We start from the raw sequence: 22,222 nt of genomic DNA on the forward strand, positions 1-22,222 counted from the left end.
GCACTTTATAACTATATAACCTATTTACAATTACAATGCAGTGAATAGGGTCGCATTGCTTGGATTTCTTGCGACTGTAGGGTTGTGGTCTCTAGTTCCTGCTCCCTCTAGATTTGGTGACACTACAGCCAATCGCAGACTATAACCCTTTTTTTTGTAAAGCATTCTTTGTGGGGTTTTTTTAAACTTAAATGGCTAGACAACCGCATTAGGGTCTGTCCACATAGGAAAGAATTCGATTTTTGTACTCGCCGTAAAATCCGTTACTCGTTCAATTTATTGGGGGACACAGCACCACGGGTATACGCTACCACTAGAAGGCGACACTAGATATCAAAAAGGTTGGCTCCGCCCAGGTGGGCTATACCCTCTCCACAGACACTAGGCTAATCAGTTTGTACCAATAGCAGTAGGAGAGAGAAACAAAAGCAAAGAACCAACATGTCCTGGAACGGGGAAGAAGAGAAGCAGCCCAGTGACAGAAAGAGAATAAAAACAAAGGGTGGAATCTGTGTCCCCCAATGAATTGACCGAGAAACGGATTTTAAGCAGAGTACAAAAATCCAATTTTCTCATTTCTGTCATTGGGGGAAACAGCACCATGGGACGTCCCAAAGCAGTCCCCGAGGGTGGGAAGAAAATCTCATGCAAAAAGTTGGACGCACAGGTGCAGGAGAACCATGTGACCCAACAGGACCAGGAGAGGCCATAGCATTAAATGGTAGATGGCTCACTTCCTTAGTTTTCTGAGAGGCTCCAGGACCAGGAAGAGTCCAAGAAAAAAAAAAATATGGGAAAAAAGACCATATGTAAAAAGGTAACAAGGGGAAATACCCAGCTCCACCCAAGGTGGAAAAATAAGAAGCTAGAGAATAGGGAGCAGGGCTAGATGTCCTGCGCAAGAACCAAGAGTTGAACAAGTGTGCACTAGAGAGCCCGAGGAAGGATCTGGAAGAGCGAGGGCTCCCCCTGAAGAAACAGGAGAGCAGCACAACCGGAAGGCGTCTGTTGGTAATGACCTAGCGCTCTGCAGATAGAATGATGCTCCAGGAGGAGGATCTATAAGAGGACAGACCCAACAAGAAAAATTAGACTATGAGGGGACCAGGCGGGAGAGAAAATGCCTGGGAAAAGGACAGGAGCAGTCCGTAACCGGAAAAAACTTCCTGGAGACAAGCTAAAGGAAGACCCAGTGGACCACCCCTCGGCAAAAGGAAGGCGATACCATAAGGCCTGGAAGCAAGGGAACCCGACCAGTAAGAGGATCCGGTAGGAAAAAATTCTAAATTGTCTCAGACCAATTTAGATGGTCTCAATCGAGGGAAAGCTCCATCCAAGAAGTGGCCAAAACGAATGTAAATTGCAAACCGGAGCAACAACTCCAAGGTACCAGGACATGAACCTGGGGAGACGGAATGAGAGATTAGAATCTCAAGAGGGAAACAAGCCTATGGTGACCCAGGAGGTTAAAGAACAAAATCGGGCCTAAAGAAGCAGCCGTCTTACAGAGCATGTGCGGTCAGAGATGACATTAGTAGCTTCCCCAGAGGGAACCGGCCAGTGAAGGCCAGGGTAGCTAGATGGTCTAAGAACCATTGGGGCAGGTACTCCAAGCAGGATTACCCAGTCAGAGGCTCAAGTAGGGTCCACAGAACTGGACTACATGAGGACAATAATAGCCAGATTATGGAAGAAAAAATTAAATGTAGCAACCATAGGGAAAAAAACATCAGCCCTGGTTAACCAACCATCCCAGGTATAGTGACTAGCATACTGTATAACACTGCCCCGGAAGGGGCACATACAGCACCCTGTATTTTGTAAAAAGAAAAAAAAAAAAAAAAAGCCAGACATCCATATGTCAGAAAAGGATGCAGAATTCACCAGGGAAAGCCGAGAGAGACCACACTAACAAGTAGAAACCAGCTACCAGCAGAGCACAATGAAACCCCCAAGGAAGGGGGGAGAAACTGACAGGTACAGACAACGGCAAGGCCCAAGCGAACGGCACTTCTGTCATGTAGCACACTAATCAGAGAACATAAGGGAGTACCAAGACTGCCCGGACCATGGAAGAACTACGGGACCATGTACGATACCTGAGCGAGCAGTGGAAAATTCCACCCACCTAGTAGGTGTGTGGCGCTCACTAGTCCTGTCACAACCATATCAGAGAGGACATCAGCGATGACCCAAAAACTTCAGTAGCGGCTGGTGCTCACAATTCTGAGTATCCCTGCAAGATAGAACATCCAGTGGTGATGCAGGTACTCTGTCAGGACTGGACCATATAACTCTGAAGCAGAGAGGCAGTAACAACAACGCAAGTACTCCATTCATGAAATGGGGTAACGCGGCAGCGCAGAATACAGTAGTACTTTATAGGGTTGACAAAGAACAAACCTATCATGATAGCCAACAACCTGCCCCTGGTGGAGAGAGTGTGGTTGTCTGGTGCATAACAGGACTGAGAAGTCTTGCTAAATATTGCAGCAAGCAATAAGTAAAAATCATGCCTAGTACAGGGGCAATGGGAAGACTTGGTGCACTCAGATGGCCTGGTTCAGGAGGTACTGCACCGGGTGTCACATCTGAACAGGCCAGCCATATACTGGATCTAACAATTGCAACCAGGATGGTTTTTCGAATACAGCGCCTTGAGATAGTACAAGTACATCGCCGAGGATGACAGTAATGGGTGCCAGATGCATACTAGATCCAGAACAGAGTGATGAATACAGCATCTGGGGATGGTACCATCACTCCGCATGAAGAGGGTCCACATGATTGCCTTACACACATTAGAGCCAGGAAAGGGCAATGCAGGAGCCGTATGGGCCACAGATTGTACCAATAGGGCACAGCACTTGGAGATACTACAAATACTCCGCCTGAGAATAGGAGTAATCTGGCTGCATGATGTACACTATAATGGGAGTGGAGACATGCTGATGATGATCTGTTCCGGATGTAGGGGGTGAGCGGGACCTATGAGGGGAGACCCTAGGCCGCTACTGGACTCTGCCCCCTGATATGGACTGAGGCAGGAAGCAAAGGACTCCCGGGGGGGGGGGGGGGGGGGCAACATGGAGACCCTGAAGCCGGAGTTAAGTGAAAACTCTGCCCACAGGGCTAAAGCCCACACTTGAATGAGATTGGGGGGACCCCTCCCAAAAGCCAAGAGGAGTGGGGAGGGGCCAGGAAAAAAGCCCGGGAAGCCAGAAGGGGGCAGGAGAGGATGTGGCCTAGTCAAGGTAAAGGCTGGGGCCCCGATTAATGAAGTGGCCGGAACCGTGGGAAGCGGGGGCCCGCCGGAAAGAAAAATAAAACAGGCGTGGGGGCTCCTGAGGTGGAGCGAGGCTCAGGAATGCAAAAAAAACATGGCCAAAAGGCGCACCTGGGACCTGAGGACAGGCCAGAGAAGATGCGGCCTAGTCCCGGCAGAAGCCGGGGACTAAGGTAGAAGGGAAGGGGCATGGGTGGCCAGGAGGAGAAGGGTTCCCCGGCCCCCTGAATAAAGTGAAACCCACCTGGCCAAAGGAGGGAAACTAAACCGAGACCCCATGGGACAGGGACGCAGGGGGTAATACCATCCGGTGTCTTTAGGCGCCGCAGGGTCACCCCTTCGGCAAACTCGCACTTACGTGGGATTACCGGCATGCCACTGTGGATGCAGTAATGGGGGACTGGGTGACAGGCGAGGTACTCAAAGTACGTGCCCGCAGGGGGTGCAACTAAAATGGATATCCACGATGGAGCCCCATCCTGCAGCAGGCAGGCAGAGACCTGCAGACGAAAAGAAAAAGGAATAAAATAAAATAAAAGAATAAAAATAAAAAAGCAGCAAGACCTGCAAAAAAAACTGCAGGTCATGTCTGCCTCCTCCAGACACTAGACTAAAACTGATTAGCCTAGTGTCTGTGAAGAGGGTATAGCCCACCTGAGTGGAGCCAACCTTTTTGATATCTAGTGTCACCTCCTAGTGGTAGCTGGGCGTATACCCATGGTGCTGTGTCCCCCAATGACATTAACGAGAAAGGTACTAAGGATTCATGGAAAAAAAATCTTGAGCTTGAGCATTTGCTAAAGGGTTTTACCTGTGAACCACTGTAGAAATGCACAGCATGAATAGGACATGTTCTATTTTTTTGCGGAGCCACGGACCGGAAGTGCGGATGCGGACAGCACACTGTGCTGTCCGCATCTTTTCCGGCCCTATTGAAAATGAATAGGTCCGCACCCGTTCCGCACCATTCATACAGACGTGTGAATGGACCCTTAGAGTCATTGAACTGATCTGATCCAATTCTGGAGGTTCAGGGAAGCCTTTCCCAAACTCATATGACAGGATTAGTTTCTATCCTTGAAATTAAATATATGGCTCCTATAGGAAGAAATAATGCAGCCTTCTGACAGTCGTACACATACCTTTCTGAACCCAAAGCCAAAACTTGTCGTACTGCAACTGCAGCAGAAAGAGAAGCATTTGGAGAACAGGTAATACAATTCCTTGTCTAAAAAAAACAAAAACAGAAATATTAAACATTTATTACTAAAGGATTTCTTTCAAGATACTGCTGAGTTAAAAAGGTTGTCTATGATGAGATAAACATGACTTATTTCTTTTAAAAACTACAAGTTGTATTTTGCAATGCAGCTTGGTTCTATTCACGTCAATGGGGCTGAGATGCAGAACCAGACACGACCCATGCACAGTTGTGGCACTGATCTGGAAGAAAGCAGCCATGTTTTTCTAATCCTGGACAATTCCTATGGGTACAACCACAAAACAGCATGTTAAAGCTGAGCCTCCGCTCTCCGATGCAGCGCTTAGACTGGGCCGCCTTAAAAAGGCTTATGGGTGGTCATTAAGAGGTTAACAATGAAGAAACAATGCTGTTTTAATTAGGTTGTCTGAGTTTCGTGTACAGGCTTATCCCTGCCTTAGGGAGTGGCCCAGCTCTGTATACACGAAACGTCAGAGCCTGTGTGCCTGCACCCCCCCTCTCTCATCTGGCTGCCGGGCGGCCCCTGTGGTGACGTTTCATGTACAGGCTTATCCCTGCCTTAGGGAGTGGCCCGGCTCTGTACACGAGATATCAGAGCCTGTGTGCCCATCCCCCTCTCTCTCATCTGGCTGCCGGGCGGCTCCTGTGGTGACGTTTCGTGTACAGGCTGATCCCTGCTTAGGGAGTGGCCCGGCTCTGTACACGAAACATCAGAGCCTGTGTGCCCGCACCCCCCGCTCTCTCATCTGGCTGCCGGCCGGCTCCTGCAAGGGATCGCGCATGTGACGGCAGCCAAGTGAAAAAATGTCTGCAGTGAGACACAGCCGATCCCCTGCCATCAAAGCCAACCCCAACGACCAGACAAAAGTAAATCTATGCCCATCAGTGAATAGAACCAGAACTGAGGTGAGACTACAAGCCCCAGCATGCACTGGCACAGAATGGTGAGAGTCAAAGTCCCTATACCTGATCTGCAGGAGTTGCAGCAGCCGATCCTAGAGCTGGAAACCAATGATCCCCACAGGGCGAGAGATGACCTTCAGTGATCTCACGGTCATGTGATCAGTCACATGACCGGAGGGAAGGCCGTTTGGTGTGGATAAATGGGGGAGTGACGCGTTAATGCAGCAGAGCTGTGTGTGTCGTGACTGCAGTAGTGGTGTGTGCGAGCGTGTGCATTAGGTTGCTGATGCATGCAGAGCTGGTTTTGTAATGTGTGCAGCAAATTTATGCATGTCAATTTATGCATGTAATCTGTACGGCAAATCCATGTGTAGTGTTTGTATAGTAGTGTGCCAAGCGTGCAGCAAATCTATATGTAGTGGTTATGTAGTAGAGCTGGGTATGTGTAATGTGTGCAGCAATTGTATGCAGTGGTTATGTAGCAGAGCTGTATGTGTGCTACCAATCTATCTATAGTGGTTGTGTTGCAGAGCTGTGTATGTGTGCACTAAATCTGTATGTGTTGTGCATGCAGTGCTGATAATGCATGCATGTGTTTATGTAGCAGAGCTGTGTGTGTAATGCGTGCAGCAAATCTGTGTAGTGGATGTGTAGCAGCACTGTGTGCAATGGTAGTGCAATTCTATGGCAAGCACTGTAAATGGTGCAAAATAAGATAAGACTCCCAGTTCACCTGCATTGTATGTTACTTCTAAGAGCTCATTCACACAACCATACGGTCACCGTTCCAGTGTAGCAGACTGCAAATAGCGGTCTGCAATATACACAGCCACCAGCTGTGTGAATCCCTTTTCACTGAAGCAGACCCGTTGACTTGAATGGGTCTGTGATCCACAGAATACACCAAAAGATCAGACATACCCTATGATTTGTCGTATCTTGTACATCACGGAGCAATTCAATTAATTGCATCTCCATCCGTGACATGCAGTTCACATGTATGGTGACCGAGTTTTGCGGACCACTACTTGGGTTCTGCAATACAGGCACCACAGCCATATGTTTGTGTGAATGGGCCCTTAGGATGGGTTCACATCACAAGTTTGTCCTCTATTTAACCCCTTCAAGGCCAGAACCATACGTGTACAGAGCAGCGGGATGTAACTTGCCACCCAGCGCAGTAGGGCACTGTGTTCAAGTGGTTGCCACTTGATCCACGGCAACTGATGTAACAAAATGTATTCCTATTGTAAAAAATAAAAATTATTTGTCACATCCAACTGTTAAAAAAAAATATATAAATCCGTCAGGAGCTAATTTTAAAAGCCCCCACATAATACATTTCATATATATATATAGGGGTTCATATCTGGGGTGATGAGATGATATATATGTAGATAGAGATATAGATCAGTAAATCTATATCTCTATCTACATATATCGATGTCACAGGAAGATCTTCTGCCTGTATGAGCTAGGAGATGATCATGTGACAGTGTTTGTATGCAAGGTTAGGTTGTACAGAGCAAGCACTGCAGTGCAGGGGGCGGGGAAGGGCAGATTAGTCACACCCACAAATATTCATGAGGGAGAGCTCAGGCATTGTTGGTACACGCCCCCACAGCCTTGCTGCAGCATGTAAACAAAGCATGAATAACAGAACTATGCAAAGGTGTAAGTAGGTTTAACTAATGTACATGTAAGTCCTGAGGAGTTTTATGTTTTTTTTGTTTTTTTTCATTACTCGGATAACCTCTTTAATAGGACGGCTCATATGGCAACACTGCACTTAGCTGCAGGCAGCCGCACCCCAAGTTCAGCATGGCCGTATTGTGTGGTTGTGCCCTTTGTGTCATACCTTTACTGATTAACAGCAGAGAGGAACAATATGAGTTATCAAGGCAAGTTAAAGGGCTGTGTCACTTCAGCAAATTGCATTTATCATGTAGAGAAAGTTAATACAAGGCTTTTACTAATGTATTGTGATTCTCCATATTACCTCCTTTGCTGGCTGGATTCATTTTTCCACCACCTTATACAATGGTCCTATCCAGGGGTATGACCACCCTGCAATCCAGAAACAGAGGCCGTGCCTGCACACTATAGGAAAAAGCTCCATCCTATGTGCACTCCCATAGTACTGGCCAACAGAGAGGCCAGCACTTTGTCCTATAGTGTGCAGGCGAGGCCACTGATGCTGGATTGCAGGGTGGTCGTAACCATGGAAACAAGCAATGTATAATGTGATGGAAAAATGAATCAAGACAGCAAAGGAAGAAATATGGACAAATCATATTACATTAGTAAGTGGCTTGTATTAACTTTCTCTACATTGCTGACGTGAGGCAACCCCTTTAAGACACTGTAGACCATACAATGAGACCGAAGCTTACATTTTTTAAACTTTAAAGCTAAAAAAAAATAAAAATCTATTAAACCTACCCATCTTGCTTTTCTACTAATAACTCACATGATCTCACATTTTACTACTGCAACATTTCTTTAGTGCTTAACCCAACTAAATTAACTAGAAACTCACCTTTCTGTTCACAAGTTTTTCAAGAGCTGGTAGCATTTTACTCACAGAGTTTAATACATTTTCATTCAATGCATCTGGATTGAAAACACTGAAAAGCAAACCAGATTGACAAACATTGCTGGAACCACAGCAAGAAATTGTAATAATGACTTTTATAACATGTCACTGTACAGAACGGTGCAGCCACACAGGCTCCATCAGGCAGCATGGGATACAGCAGGAGGAGCTGAGCAGATTGTGTGTGTGTGTATATACACATACACATCTCTCTCTGACCCCCCATACACTTGGGCACTCTTCTCAGCTAAGAATGTGCATGTGTGGTGAATGGGAGAGCGCTGTTTATAGACACACCTCTGGCGGATGGCTTATCACCATACACCAAAAAGAATGTTAAAATCCATTGATATCTGCCACTGTGGAGAGTTGGGAGGCCCAAATACACATTAGATCAGGGGCCACCAACTTTTGGCACTCCGGGTGCTGTGAAACTACAACTCCCAGCATGCACACTTGCTTGGCTATTCAAAAGTGATTGGAGCATGCTGGGAGTGGTAGTGTCACAACAACTGGAGTGTTGGAGGTTGCTGACCCTTTAGATAGAAAACCTCAGGGATTGGCAGCACTACTTATCCCATACACTTGGGTACGGACCAGTAGACAGGCTTCAAGCCAGGTGGTGTGCGCAGATAGGGATCCTGGCTGGGGGTCCCAACTCATCCCGAAGCTTCAATAATCCGCAGCAATCACCAGTAGTTGATGTAAAATGGTGATTTATTCACTCAGACAGCTAGATTATAGCGACGTTTCGACCATGGTTGGTCTTTATCCAGATGTAAATCACCATTTTACATCAACTACTGGCGAGTGCTGCAGATTATTGACCCTTTAGATAGTCAGCTAATCCCACAAAAATATTTGTTCAGTTCTTCCAGCTCTGTAGATTGGTCTGCACTTTCAATACAACGATATGGTTTCGTTTAACATGTGTATACTAAATGATCTATACATTACAACACATACAGTGATTAATGTGTGGGCACGGTTGTTAGGACTCCTCCTGGCTCTCCTAGGAGTCCTGTGAGGATTTACTCTGCTTTTAGAGTACTTTCACACTAGCGGTTTTCTCTTCCAGCACCGAGTTCCGTCATAGGGGCTCAATACCGGAAAAGAACTGATGAGTTTCTTCCCCATGCATTCTGAATGGCGAGAAATCCATTCAGGATGCATCAGGATGTCTTCAGTTCAGGCACTGAACGGCGTTTTGGACGGATGCTGCAGTATTATCTCCGTCCAAAATTCCGGATCAGTTGCCTGAATTACGGATCCGGCATTAATTTACATTGAAAGGTATTAGTGCTGGATCCAGCATTAAAAATGCACATGCGCAGACCGGTAAAAATGTGAATAAAATATATAACTGATCTGTCTCTCCCGGTGACATCTGGAGAGACGGATCCGTTCTTGCAATGCATTTGTAAGACTGATCCACATCCGGATCAGTCTACAAATGCTGTCCGTTTCTATGCAGATGGCTGGATCCGACAGGCAGTTCTGGCGACAGAACTGTTTGCCGGATCACTCTGCCGCAAGTGTGAAAGTACCCTAAGAAATCCTGCTCTTAGTCATAAAAAACCTATGTATCATGGAGCTCAACTTTTCTCCCTTTATCATATCCTACTCTAGGATAGGGCACCAAAGTCATCCGCCAGGTCCACTGTATTTTTTACACAGCAGAGCCAAAATCTTGTTAGGAAAAAACATTTCAAAGTGTCTCCTTCGCTGTGCGTTCTATAGGTACAGTGTCAGTTACAGGACTCCTCTGAATTAAAGACTGTGCCTATTTTCATTTTTTATTTGTCCTCCCCACATTCCAATAGTCATAACTTCCTATATTTTCCATTCATACAGCCATATGAGGGCTTATTTTGTTGCAGGACAAGATGTATTTTTTAATGGCTCTATTTAACCACTTCAGCCCCCCTAGCTTAAACCCCCTTAATGACCAGACCACTTTTTACAATTCTGACCTACACTACTTTCACGGTTTATTGCTCGGTCATACAACTTACCACCCAAATGAATTTTACCTTCTTTTCTTCTCACCAATAGAGCTTTCATTTGGTGGTATTTCATTGCTGCTGACATTTTTTGATATTAATAAAAATTGACCGAAATTTTTCACTTTCTGTTTAAAACTACATTTCTATATAAATTTTTCCCTAAATTGATTGTTCTACATGTCTTTGATAAAAAAAAAATGCAATAAGTGTATATTTATTGGTTTGGGTAAAAGTTATAGCGTTTACAAACTATGAATTTACGCACTTTGACTTTCTGAGCACCTGTCATGTTTCCTGAGGTTCTACAATGCCCAGACAGTAGAAACACCCCACAAATGACCCCATTTCAGAAAGTAGACACCCTAAGGTATTCGCTGATGGGCATAGTGAGTTCATGGAAGTTTTTATTTTTTGTCACAAGTTAGCGGAAAATGATATATATATTTTTTCTTCTTACAAAGTCTCATATTCCACTAACTTGTGACAAAAAATACAATTTTACATTAACTCACCATACCCCTCACGAAATACCTTGGGGTGTCTTCTTTCCAAAATGGGGTCACTTGTGGGGTAATAATACTGCCCTGGCATTTTAGGGGACCTAAAGCGTGAGAAGTAGTTTGGAATCCAAATATGTAAGAAATGCCCTGTGAAATCCTAAAGGTGCTCTTTAGAATTTGGGCCCCTTTGCACACCTAGGCTGCAAAAAAGTGTCACACATGTGGTATCGCCGTACTCAGAAGAAGTAGGGCAATGTGTTTTAGGGCAAATTTTTACATATACCCATGCTGGGTGGGATAAATATCTCTCTAAAAGACAACTTTTCCCATTTTTTTAATACAACGTTGTCATTTTACAGAGATATTTATCTCACCCAGCATGGGTATACGTAAAAATACACCCCAAAACACATTGCCCTACTTCTCCTGAGTACGGCGATACCACATGTGTGACACTTTTTTGCAGCCTAGATGCGCAAAGGGGCCCAAATTCCAATGTGTACCTTTTAGGAAGGCATTTGGATTCCAGACTTCTTCTCACGCTTTAGGGCCCCTAAAATGCCAGGGCAGTATAAATACCCCACATGTGACCCCTATTTTGGAAAGAAGACACCCCAAGGTATTCCGTGAGGGGCATGGCGAGTTCCTAGAATATTTATTTTTTGGCACAAGTTATCGGAAAATGATTTTGTAAGAGAAAAAAAAAAACGGAAAAAAAAAATCTAGGAACTCGCCATGCCCCTCACGGAATACCTTGGGGTGTCTTCTTTCCAAAATGGGGTCACTTATGGGGTATTTATACTGCCCTGGCATTTTAGGGGCACTAAAGCGTGAGAAGAAGTCTGGAATATAAATGTCTAAAAATGTTTACGCATTTGGATTCCGTGAGGGGTATGGTGAGTTCATGCGAGATTTTATTTTTTGTCACAAGTTAGTGGAATATGAGACTTTGTAAGAAAAAACAAAAAGTTTCCGCTAACTTGTTCCAAAAAAAAAACATCTATGAACTCGCCATGCCCCTCAAAAGTGATCTTTATAGCGCCGCAGCGATTTTACGGTGTTTTTGCAGTGATCATAAAAAAAAATCTGTCACTGTGGTGGGGCGGACTGACGCAAGTCTACGCACAAAATCAGGCCTGATCAGACAAACACTGCGTTTTTTGTAGAGCCTATAGAACATGTCCTATTCTTGTCCGCAATTGCGGACAAGAAAAGGCATTTTCTATATAGTTCTGGCAATGTGCGGATCCGCAAAATGCGGAAAGCACATTGCCGGTGTCCGTGTTTTGCGGATCCGTCAAACACATACAAACGTCTTAATGGAGCCTTACAGGGGGGTGATCAATGACCAATGATCAGGGGTTAATAAGTGACAGGGGGGGGGGGGTTAGTGTAGTGTAGTGTGGTGCTACTTATTACAGAGCTGCCTGTGTCCTCTGGTTTTCGATCCAAGCAAAAGGGACCACTAGAGGACCAGGTAGCAGGTATATCAGACGCTGTTAACAAAACAGCATCTGATATACCTTTCAAGGGTTAAAAAAAAAAAAGCATCTACAGCCTGCCAGCAAATGATCGCCGCTGGCAGGCTGTAGATCAACTAGTTTACCTTCGGAGATGATGCGCCGGCGCGTCAAAGAGGGATAACCCGGCCACCCGCAGGACGCAATCCTGCGTTAGGCGGTCGGGTAGCGGTTAATTTACCATGTCCTGTATTGGGTTTTTGTGGGGTAAAATTTAAAGAAAAAAAAAAAACCTTGGCAGAATTTTTTTGTTTTGATATAACTACGTTCACTGTACGCTAAAAATGACATGACATCCTTATTCTGCGGGTCAGTACACTTTCGGTGATATCAAATAAATAAATAAATAATAATCTACATTTTTTTCTGTGGGGCTCCAATTAGAAGACAGAGGGAGGTGGCTATCTTCACAGATGCTGCAGCATCTGAGGGATTCATTGACCAGTTTCTGTATCACCGCCAATCCTGGTTATTGGAGCCGGCACCTGTCATGTAAGGAGCGGCCTCAGCACAGCAGCTCCATACAAGCTGTTGAGCATAATGCCGTATATGTATGGCATTATGCATTAAGGGGTTGAAAAGTAACTAAACTTTCATTTAACTTTTTTTTTTTTATTACCCAAACGCCCTAAAAACCATTTTTTCTAATAGACTTTATTAACGTCTTTTTATTAAAGAAATTTGCACCCAAAGTCCCGTTTTCTACTGTGCTTTAAAAGTGCAACTGCCATTTCACTACCAAAAATTAAATTCATAACGTATGTGATGCTGAAAGGAAGATATTCCTGAAGTTGCATTTTTCAGCTAATTTTACCTTTCCGATTTCTGTATTCAGCCCTTAGCAACCATATTTCTCTGTGCCTCTATTTCAGCAACTTCCTAAGATGGCCTCTGCTGCTCTTCCTGTGATGATCTTTGCCCTTCCTTGAGGCCATCCTGTATTTCCCTCACTTCCCATAAGCCCTTGCTCTCCTCACATGAACTAGCAGATCAGAACGCAGATAACTTCCCACAGTACCCAGAGCAGTGTGTATCCTCACATACAGCTAACCAGAGACAAGCCCTGCAATTACATTAAATCAGTAAGCATTTCTTTTAACCTCTTAATTGCCAGCTGTCCCTCATTCTCTTCCAGACTGACAGGGAGGTGAGGGGGGTCTGCTTTAGCTGCTTATATGTCTGGTTTGGTACCAGCTAGAAATATGGGCTTTGTATTGTATGAAAGCTGACATTCCAAGCTTTCAGACAATACTAGAATGACATGGTCGCACATTGCTGACCTCTCAGCTCCTGCCTGTGCCCACTCCGCTAATCCTGGCACAGCACAGATGTGCTTATTCTTGTGGACACGTCATGTTCCCTATCCATGCTCATGTCATACATGCGATCTGACCCAGTTTTTTGCAACCTTTTTTTTTTATAGGGAGAATTAGGAGGTTTGAATGGAGCAGAACAGGACTTTAACCCCTGCAGACAGACAGAAAGAAACTGACATTCGGCCATTCTACCTTATTGCATGTCTTGCTTGCTCTGGGGTCACGGTGCTTTCTTCTAACTGCACACCAGCAGGAAGGTTAAGTGTGTTCTCTACAGGAGCTACCACCAAGGTTGTGATTGGTGGGGTCGGGCGCAGGATCTTCTTCATATGATTTTCCAGAAACTCATCCACAGCAGATGCATCTACATGCAACGGCTCCAGGCTTTTTAAGCCATTAGTGCTTATCTCTTCTACTAACCTTGTTTCTTTCAACATGAAATAAAAGCGCACAAAAAAAATATTAATGACTGGTTATTATTACAGCAACGTTATTAAAGTTTTAATGAAACTTTATAAATATTAAAATATACATTTAGGGAGAAAATGTGTAATTACAACTGATGACAGTAATGGTCCTAATTTTCCTACTGGAGAAGTTCAGCTATGATTACTGGTAAGTAAGTGATAATTAATGTCTATGCACATATGTCGATATCTCAAAATAAGATCCTAGGGCATCAAGCTCAAACAGTAAATAACTGCATTTTTATTAACGGTTTTCCTGACAATAATGTTTTGCTCCAAAGACCATCTGGTTTCCAAATCATAAGCCAGAAGAGAGATGGCTGCATATGCTCAGCCTCTCCTTGTAACGTTCCATAACTTATTTTAAATGACAGAGACTACGTATGGCCAGTCTGCTACGCCTGCGGCATATGGGATGTAGGACTGATGATAAATCCTTTCAAAGGGAACACTAAACTACTTTTAGCATGCGTTTGTAGGTTTCATGTTCCCATGTTATCAATGGGAAAAAAAAGTTTGTTGGAAGTTGACTGAACACTGTTGAAGGATTGATGAAGCCTTACTTTTGCTTATAAGCTCAATCAAAAAAAATTACCATAGAAAAATATAAACTTCTAAATTGCATGCAAAATAATAATATTTGCAGCATTTCAAAGTTAAAAGCAGAAATAGTGACTATTACAGTATCCACACAGGTTTACAACATGATTTCCACAGACTTTGAATACATTCAAAATTATATCTACATTGGATGAACTGTGCCTGAAGGCCCCTCTACAAGGGCTGACAATTGGGGAATTCTAGGTGCAGACAATCACTGAATGAACAAGCAAACACTCTCATCAGGTGAAAGCATCAGCGGTGAAGACACCTAAATCATTGCAGATAGTGCTGTGTAATCAGGGATCTGCTGCCCAGAAACAATGATTCTGTATGAAGAGGAGATATCCATGCAGCGCTCCTTTGTCTTCATACAGCGGAGCTGATTGCTGCATATAAAGCTCTATCCCATTCTGACCAACAGGCAATATTGGGAATTCACTATTTGTTCCTGATAATTGCCTTCTCAGTTAAGCCTCATTCACATGTCAGTGTTTTGGTCAGTGATTATGAGCCCAAACCAGGGTTGGAGCCTCCACAGACATAAGGAATAAGGGAAATATCTGCACCTGTTCTTTTAGAGCTGCTCCTGGCTTTGGAAATCACTGACCAAACACTGACTGTGTGAACGAGGCATTAGCCTGTGCAAAGGAGCCTTAACAATGCTGATTATCCATGCAAGTAGCAATAATTTGCATCGCTGGATGTCAATCACCATGTGCTATTCATGTAGAAGGTCAAGATAAATCAGAAACGTTCCGAAAATTTCAGTTTGAAGCACCATAGTCTAGGTAATGTTTGGATTATAGAAGGAAGTTTTACATTTTTGTTACCATTTTAGTTAGTAGATAGTAAAGATAAAAACCGGTGAGTCCTCAGTATTTGATAGCTTTTAAAGGCCAACTGAAAAGATAACAAATTGAAGCTGTTCAGACTACTTAGGTCTCTTCATCAGGCACCAAGGGCCCTACTAGATCGAATGATTTTCAGGCCAATTATTGGGAACAAGTTTTCATCCAGTGCTGATCAGCCGATAAACACATGCTTGTTCGACAGCTCATCAGCATCCTTCATCAGGATAAGGCCGAATGCACACGTCCGTGGTATCCCGGCCTGGATTCCTGCTGACAGCAGGAGCGCATGGCGTCATTGGTTGCTATGACGCTGTGCGCTTCATGCCGCTGCTGTACTACAGTATTACACTCGTATGAGCTATACGAGTGTATTACTGTAGTACAGCAGCGGCATCAAGCGCACAGCGTCATAGCAAACACTGGCTTTGGCGCTAAAAACTGGCACAAAAAGCCTTGTGTAACATTGCCCTTAGGGCCCACTGACACAATGCAATTTGCTGGCGAATAATGGTGTGGATACTACACAAAATTTCCAGCAATGACTCCGTGGTGTCCGCCTCCTATTGTTTTCAATGGGAGACAGCACAGTAGTTTGCAGGCCGGTGGGAGTTTCTGCTGCGATGTACGTTTTAAAATCCTCCATGTGGACATTCGCTTAAAGGGAACCTGTCACCGGGATTTTGTGTATAGAGCTGAGGACATGGGTTCCTAGATGGGGCCGCTAGCACATCCGCAATACCCAGTCCCCATAGCTCAGTGTGCTTTTTATTGTGTAAAAAAAAAACAAATATATATATATATGCAAATTAACCTGAGATGAGTCCTGTACATGAGATGAGTCAGGGACAGGACTCATCTCAGGGTAATTTGCATATGTATCAAATCATTTTTTTTACACAATAAAAGCACACAGAGCTATGGGGACTGGGTTTTGCGGATGTGCTAGCGGCCATCTAGCAACCCATGTCCTCAGCTCTATATGCCCTTTAAACAATGAAACAGTAACTACAGTAAGGGTTAATAAACCCCTACTTGTTCTCAGTTGTAGATCCTGAGAGCACATGGAAAGGGGAGCTTTTGACATCTGTTCACGTGGTGCAGTAATGCGTGGTTGACACTGTTGCTGTGGCGCTGTGCCTGTAGGTTGGTGGGGACCAGTGCCAAGTTTAACAGCATGGGTGCTCTTGGTCTGCTGGTTCCCTCCGCTTGCTGGAGCGGTGCTATGGCACGTGTTTACCACGTGGTACTGCAAGAAATGAGAGTCGGTACCCACTTGCAGAGGCAACCTTGTAGTGGTTAGCGGCCTTATGTATTTTGATCAAACTGTATACAAATGCCCTATAAAGTACAGTATGTAGATTACGGTGCTGCACACTATTAATTATGCTGACGAGCAACGTAAACTGTGAAGGGCATGTGGATGTGACAGTAACCACAGTAAACTGCAATTGCAGAGTAACAAAGCTACACATGCATTTATCGCATGTATCTATTAAGCTTCTATTACACTGGATGATTTTCAGGCCAATAATTGGAAACAAGCGTTCACAGGATTGCTCTTCCCCAATAACTAGCCCATGTAATTGTGTTGCAGACCATCCAACAAACAAGCAAACGCCTGTTTGTCGACTGACTGCATTTTAGAGGCTGACTGTACATGATGTGCCGACAGCAGGATCCGCATGCGGCTGTCCGCTAATTACCAGACCACACTTGGAATTGTTGGCTAGCATTTGTACATGGCACTTTTTCCAAGTAAGGCCTAACAAGAAGAGATGGAGCCTGGCAATTAGCAGTGAGCCACAGTGGGCAGCCTTAAAGAGACTCTGTCACCCGGTTCAATCCTACCCTACCAGGCATATAGTCTGGTGGGGCTGATGACATAGACAAAAACCATACCTTTATTTCTCATGTAGTAGGTCCCGTATGGCCGAAAAAGCAACTTTAAAAAAAAAATGCAAATGAGGAATTCGAGTACTCTGAGATTGGCTTATGGCCTTCCGAGCACTGCTTCTGCGATGCCCCCGTTCCTTGCAAATGCCGGCCTTCTGCACCTAATCACACCCCATGGGTTTTGACTGACAGCGTTAGACGCGCCAATCTAGCGCTGATATCCCGCACCTGCGCACTCAGTTCCACAATGGCACGTGAGCACTGGACATACACACGAGCCAGGAACTAAAAGATCCAGTGCGCACACGCGCCGACACGGATGCGAGTGCACAGGTGCGGGATATCAGCGCTAGACTGGCGGGTCTAGCGCTGTCAAAGGACATGGGGGCGTGAATAGGTGCAGAAAGCCGGCATTAGCAAGGAACAGGGGCGTCGCAAAAGCAGTGCTCGGAAGGCATAAGCCCGCCTCCAAGTGCTTGAGTTACTCGTTTGCATATTTTTAAAAGTTGCTTTTTCGGCCATACCGGACCTACTACATGAGAAATAAAGGTATGGTTTTTGTCTGTGGCATATAGCCTACCAGGCTATATGCTTCAACCGGGTGACAGAGCCTCTTTAAAGGTGTTATCCTATAAAAGATAATTATGGCTTATCCTCAGGATAGGCCATCATTATCTCGTCACCGGGGGTCCAAGTCCACCGATGAGCTGTTTCGGGGAGCCGCTGTGATCACCGGAGCTCTGATAATTGATACAGGCACCCGGCAGCTTTCCAAGAATAGTGCCGTACATTCTATAGTGGCTGTGCTTGGTATTGACTTGAATGGGGCTGAGCTACAACTAGACCATATGACCAATGTACAGTGATGTCACTGGGCCAGGATGAGGCTGCAGCGCTCAAGGCCTCTTCTAATAGCTGATCGGCGGGGGTCCAAGGTCTTGCACCCTGCAGATCTGTTACTGATGATTTATCTCGAGGATAAGTCATAAATATATTTTCCTGGATAACCCCTTTAAGCAGCATAAAAGACTCTCAGTTATCCTCGGCACACTGCCTTGTTTAATCAGGGATGTGCTGGAGATAATCAATAGAACTAAATTGGGGATGAAGGACTGTGCTAGCAATTGTTCTTCCCACATTCACTTCACATTGGCCTATGTAACGTGTGACAATGGACGTGTTTATTGTCCGTTGGCGCCCATCTTGCCCGAGCACTGGACACTCTAATAGGGCCCTAACACAATATCTGAAGAGTCACATATTTATACACAAAAGGACATAGAAAAATAAGTGTTGAAATCACAGTATTCCTTCCACAGCTTCCGATATTGTGTTATATTATGCCTAATGGAGACCTAAGTAGTCTTGAAAGCTGCCATTTGTCATTATCTTTTCAGTAAGCCATTTAAAAAATGACTAAGCAGGTTCCTGCTTTATCTTCCCTACAAGATATTAATAGAGAAGCAAAGGTAAAAAAGTGATATATGTAAGCTAAGAAGTACAGTATAAACCTAAATGACAAAAAATAACATAATTACCATCATGCAATAAACACTTCCAGTATGGGGAATGTGCATGCCTTGTATTCTGTATGGATTCTAAAGCACTATAAAGATAAAACACATTACTGCCCCACTATATGTCCAAAACGCACAGCAAATTATCCCAAAAACATATGTAAACACAGTAGATTTTAACAGGATTTACACACATATACACAAACATTTCTGACCAATCTGCAGCGGCCATGCTTGCATATTATGGGAAAAGGTACTGACCTAGGTGTACTCCCATGGTCCTGGCTAGTGTTGAGCGAATCGAGCTTCGGATCGAAGATCTGAAGTCAATTTGGTCAAAAGTTCGTTTTAATGCTGTATGGAGACCTATCTCCGTACAGCTTTAAAATGTATGGGCTCTGGCGAGGTGAACACAGTTATCACTGAAGTTTCGCGAGACTTCGGTGAATAACTTCGGCCATCTGAAGAAGTCTTTGGTACCGGCTAGTATCTCCGTACTAAAGCAAAGCTTGGATCCCGGTTTTAAAATGTTTTTAAAGCTGAAAAATCTAATCCCAAAATAATCCACTGAAGTCCCGTGAGACTTCAGTGATGAGGAATTTCCCTCGCCGGGGCCCATACATTTGAATCCTGTACGGAGACAAATCTTAAACGAAGGAAATGCTCAGATGCTCCACTCATATGTAGTCAAGGAATAAATAACAGCTTTATATCCCGGAGAGCCCCTTTAAGTTTGTGGATGTAAGGTGAAAAAATTTGGAAAAGTTGAAGGGGTATGAATACTTTTTCAAGGCACTATATATGAAGAATGATAAAACACACCTGTAACATGGCGTCATTTCTCCAGACAACCTGGGTACTGGATCCCTGAGCAATGTTCTTACAGTCATGGAAACAGATTCAGACAGAGAGCGGAGATGGTAGCCGCCCTGTTAGAAAAGAAGATTGTAACTGCATACACTCTAATAAAATTACATTTAAAGCTAAGTCACACCAATAACCTTTATATAAGAAATGTATTGCCATGCGCAACTCTTAATAGCCGGACTAAACAATTGTGAAAGGATATAGTTACATAGTTAATGAGGTTGAAAAAAAAGACATAAGTCCATCAAGTTCAACCAAGGTGGGGATGTGAATTTTAGTAAAGGGGAGCGAGTCCCCACTTTTCAATAAGCATTAATGTTATTTCATTTTAAGAATTCATCTAAGCCCTTTTTAAAACTACCCAGTGTTCCTATTGTGACCACATCCTGAGGTCAACTATTTCATAGATTTTGAGGGGATTTTACATGGATTAATCATAATTTTTGTACGGCCCATTTATATCAGTTAATTATGTCCCCCTTTAGATGTCTCTTCTCAAAACTAAATCAAGACTGACCAGTTGAGTTGCTCTCCTTTGTACTTTGTCTAGCTCCAAGGTATTCTTTTCATGGACTAGTGCCTAGAACTGACTGTATATTCCAGATGAGGCTGCAAAGCTTTGTAAAGGTGGTACTATTAAATTCCTGTCATGTGACTCCATGCCTATTTTAATACATGACAATTTCCTGTTTGCCTTAGAAGCAGATGATTGACATTGTATGCTGTTACTTGGTCTATGAGCCATAAGTACACCCAAATCCTTCTCTACAAGTGACTCTCTCATTGATACTACCCATCCATTACATATGATGCATGTAAATTATTGGTACCCAGATGCATAACTTTTTTCTACAATGAATCACATTTGCCAAGTTGATGTCCAAGCACTTAGTGTCCAAGTCAGCTTGGACATCTTCCATAGACTGTACTACACAGCTTGGTGTTATCTGCAAAAATAGATCTGTAAGAGATCTCTGTATGTGCATTGCTAGAAAATGGGGAATATTCATTCATTCAGCATTTTCTGTAAAATATGTATTCCATTTTTTTAACAAACTATTATTATTATTATTATTTTTTTAATAAAATATTGCTCATACCTTTGTTAAAAAATAGACTCAAATGGCCAGATTTACATCTTGTGTAGTGCATCCATAGGCTAATTGAATAGGACTAAACATAGCATTGATCATATGACCACTGACATTCAGTTAGCAAATGGCATAGGACATATGCTGGGTGAATATCCAGGGGCCGATATGGCACATGTAATTTATACATAGGATAGGTTTTTATGGCTTTTTTTTGGCAGCAAGAAAATGCGCCAGAGCAAATTTGTGCATGAAGGAAGCATTACTCATGTGCATGTCAACGGTTTTGGAAACCTCAAAGCTTGAGATACAGAAGATAAAACAGGGATTCTGAAATGTAGAAATTTTGGGGACTTCCAGACACTAACAATGCCATAAAGCCTGACTTAACTGCGCAACAAATGTAGAAAAAACAGACATTTGGTTTAGGCTTCATGCACACGGCCGTTGTTTTGGTCCGCATCCAAGCCACAGTCTTGGCGGCTCGGATGCAGACCCATTCACTTCAATGGGGCCGCAATAGATGTGGACAGCACTCCGTGTGCTGTCCGCATGCGTTGCTCCGTTCTGTGGCGCAGCAAAAAAAATATAACATGTCCTATTCTTGTCCGCGCTTTGCGGACAAGAATAGGCACTTATATTAAAGGATGTCTATGCCGTTCCGTAAATTGCGGAACGCAAAAAACTGAACGGTCGTGTGCATGTAGCCTTAGTGTCCAGTTCAACAGTGCTATCCTCTTGAAATTGAAAGGTCATTCTCTTCAAAGATTCCAAGTCCTGTATTGACTGGATACTGGCATTTCTACGCCTTTCTGTGTATCCATAGAAAAAAAAGACACATAAAGTGCTTATAGTTCAATCAAATGAGTGAGAATTGCATTTACCTCAAGAATCATGCACAGTTTACCACCAGCAAGATGCATGAGCATGTGAGTGAGATGGGAGAAACACTCTGGAGTGGCACGCATATGTCCCTGCAAAAAATATAATATCATTAAAACAATCTTATGGAAATAATGCTAAATAAAGCTATATCTATATATTATATATATATATATATATATATATATATATATATATATATATATATATATATATATATACACATATACACATATACACACACACACACACACACACACACAGTACAGACCAAAAGTTTGGACACACCTTCTCATTCAAAGAGTTTTCTTTATTTTCATGACTATGAAAATTGTAGATTCACACTGAAGGCATCAAAACTATGAATTAACACATGTGGAATTATATACATAACAAAAAAGTGTGAAACAACTGAAAATACGTCATATTCTAGGTTCTTCAAAGTAGCCACCCTTTGCTTTGATTACTGCTTTGCACACTCTTGGCATTCTCTTGATGAGAGGTAGTCACCTGAAATGGTCTTCCAACAGTCTTGAAGGAGTTCCCAGAGATGCTTAGCACTTGTTGGCCCTTTTGCCTTCACTCTGCGGTCCAGCTCACCCCAAACCATCTCGATTGGGTTCAGGTCCAGTGACTGTGGAGGCCAGGTCATCTGGCACAGCACCCCATCACTCTCCTTCATGGTCAAATAGCCCTTACACA

At 43.6% G+C, this 22,222-nt stretch overlaps 1 protein-coding gene across 2 annotated transcripts in view; it reads right to left on the reverse strand.

Moving 5' to 3' along the window:
- The window catches only part of HDAC10 (histone deacetylase 10), a 59,916-nt gene that overhangs the window by 8,438 nt on the left and 29,256 nt on the right, over positions 1-22,222 (reverse strand). For both annotated transcript variants that reach the window (XM_044280252.1, XM_044280251.1), the window contains 6 exons: positions 21,523-21,612; positions 19,503-19,609; positions 18,702-18,769; positions 13,542-13,776; positions 7,951-8,038; positions 4,429-4,514 (listed from right to left, as the gene is read on the reverse strand). In XM_044280252.1, the coding sequence (XP_044136187.1) occupies positions 4,429-4,514; positions 7,951-8,038; positions 13,542-13,776; positions 18,702-18,769; positions 19,503-19,609; positions 21,523-21,612 (674 nt within the window). The remainder of the gene's footprint in view (positions 1-4,428; positions 4,515-7,950; positions 8,039-13,541; positions 13,777-18,701; positions 18,770-19,502; positions 19,610-21,522; positions 21,613-22,222) is intronic.

Source organism: Bufo gargarizans, chromosome 2, assembly GCF_014858855.1.
Source record: "Bufo gargarizans isolate SCDJY-AF-19 chromosome 2, ASM1485885v1, whole genome shotgun sequence".
NCBI lineage: Eukaryota > Metazoa > Chordata > Amphibia > Anura > Bufonidae > Bufo > Bufo gargarizans.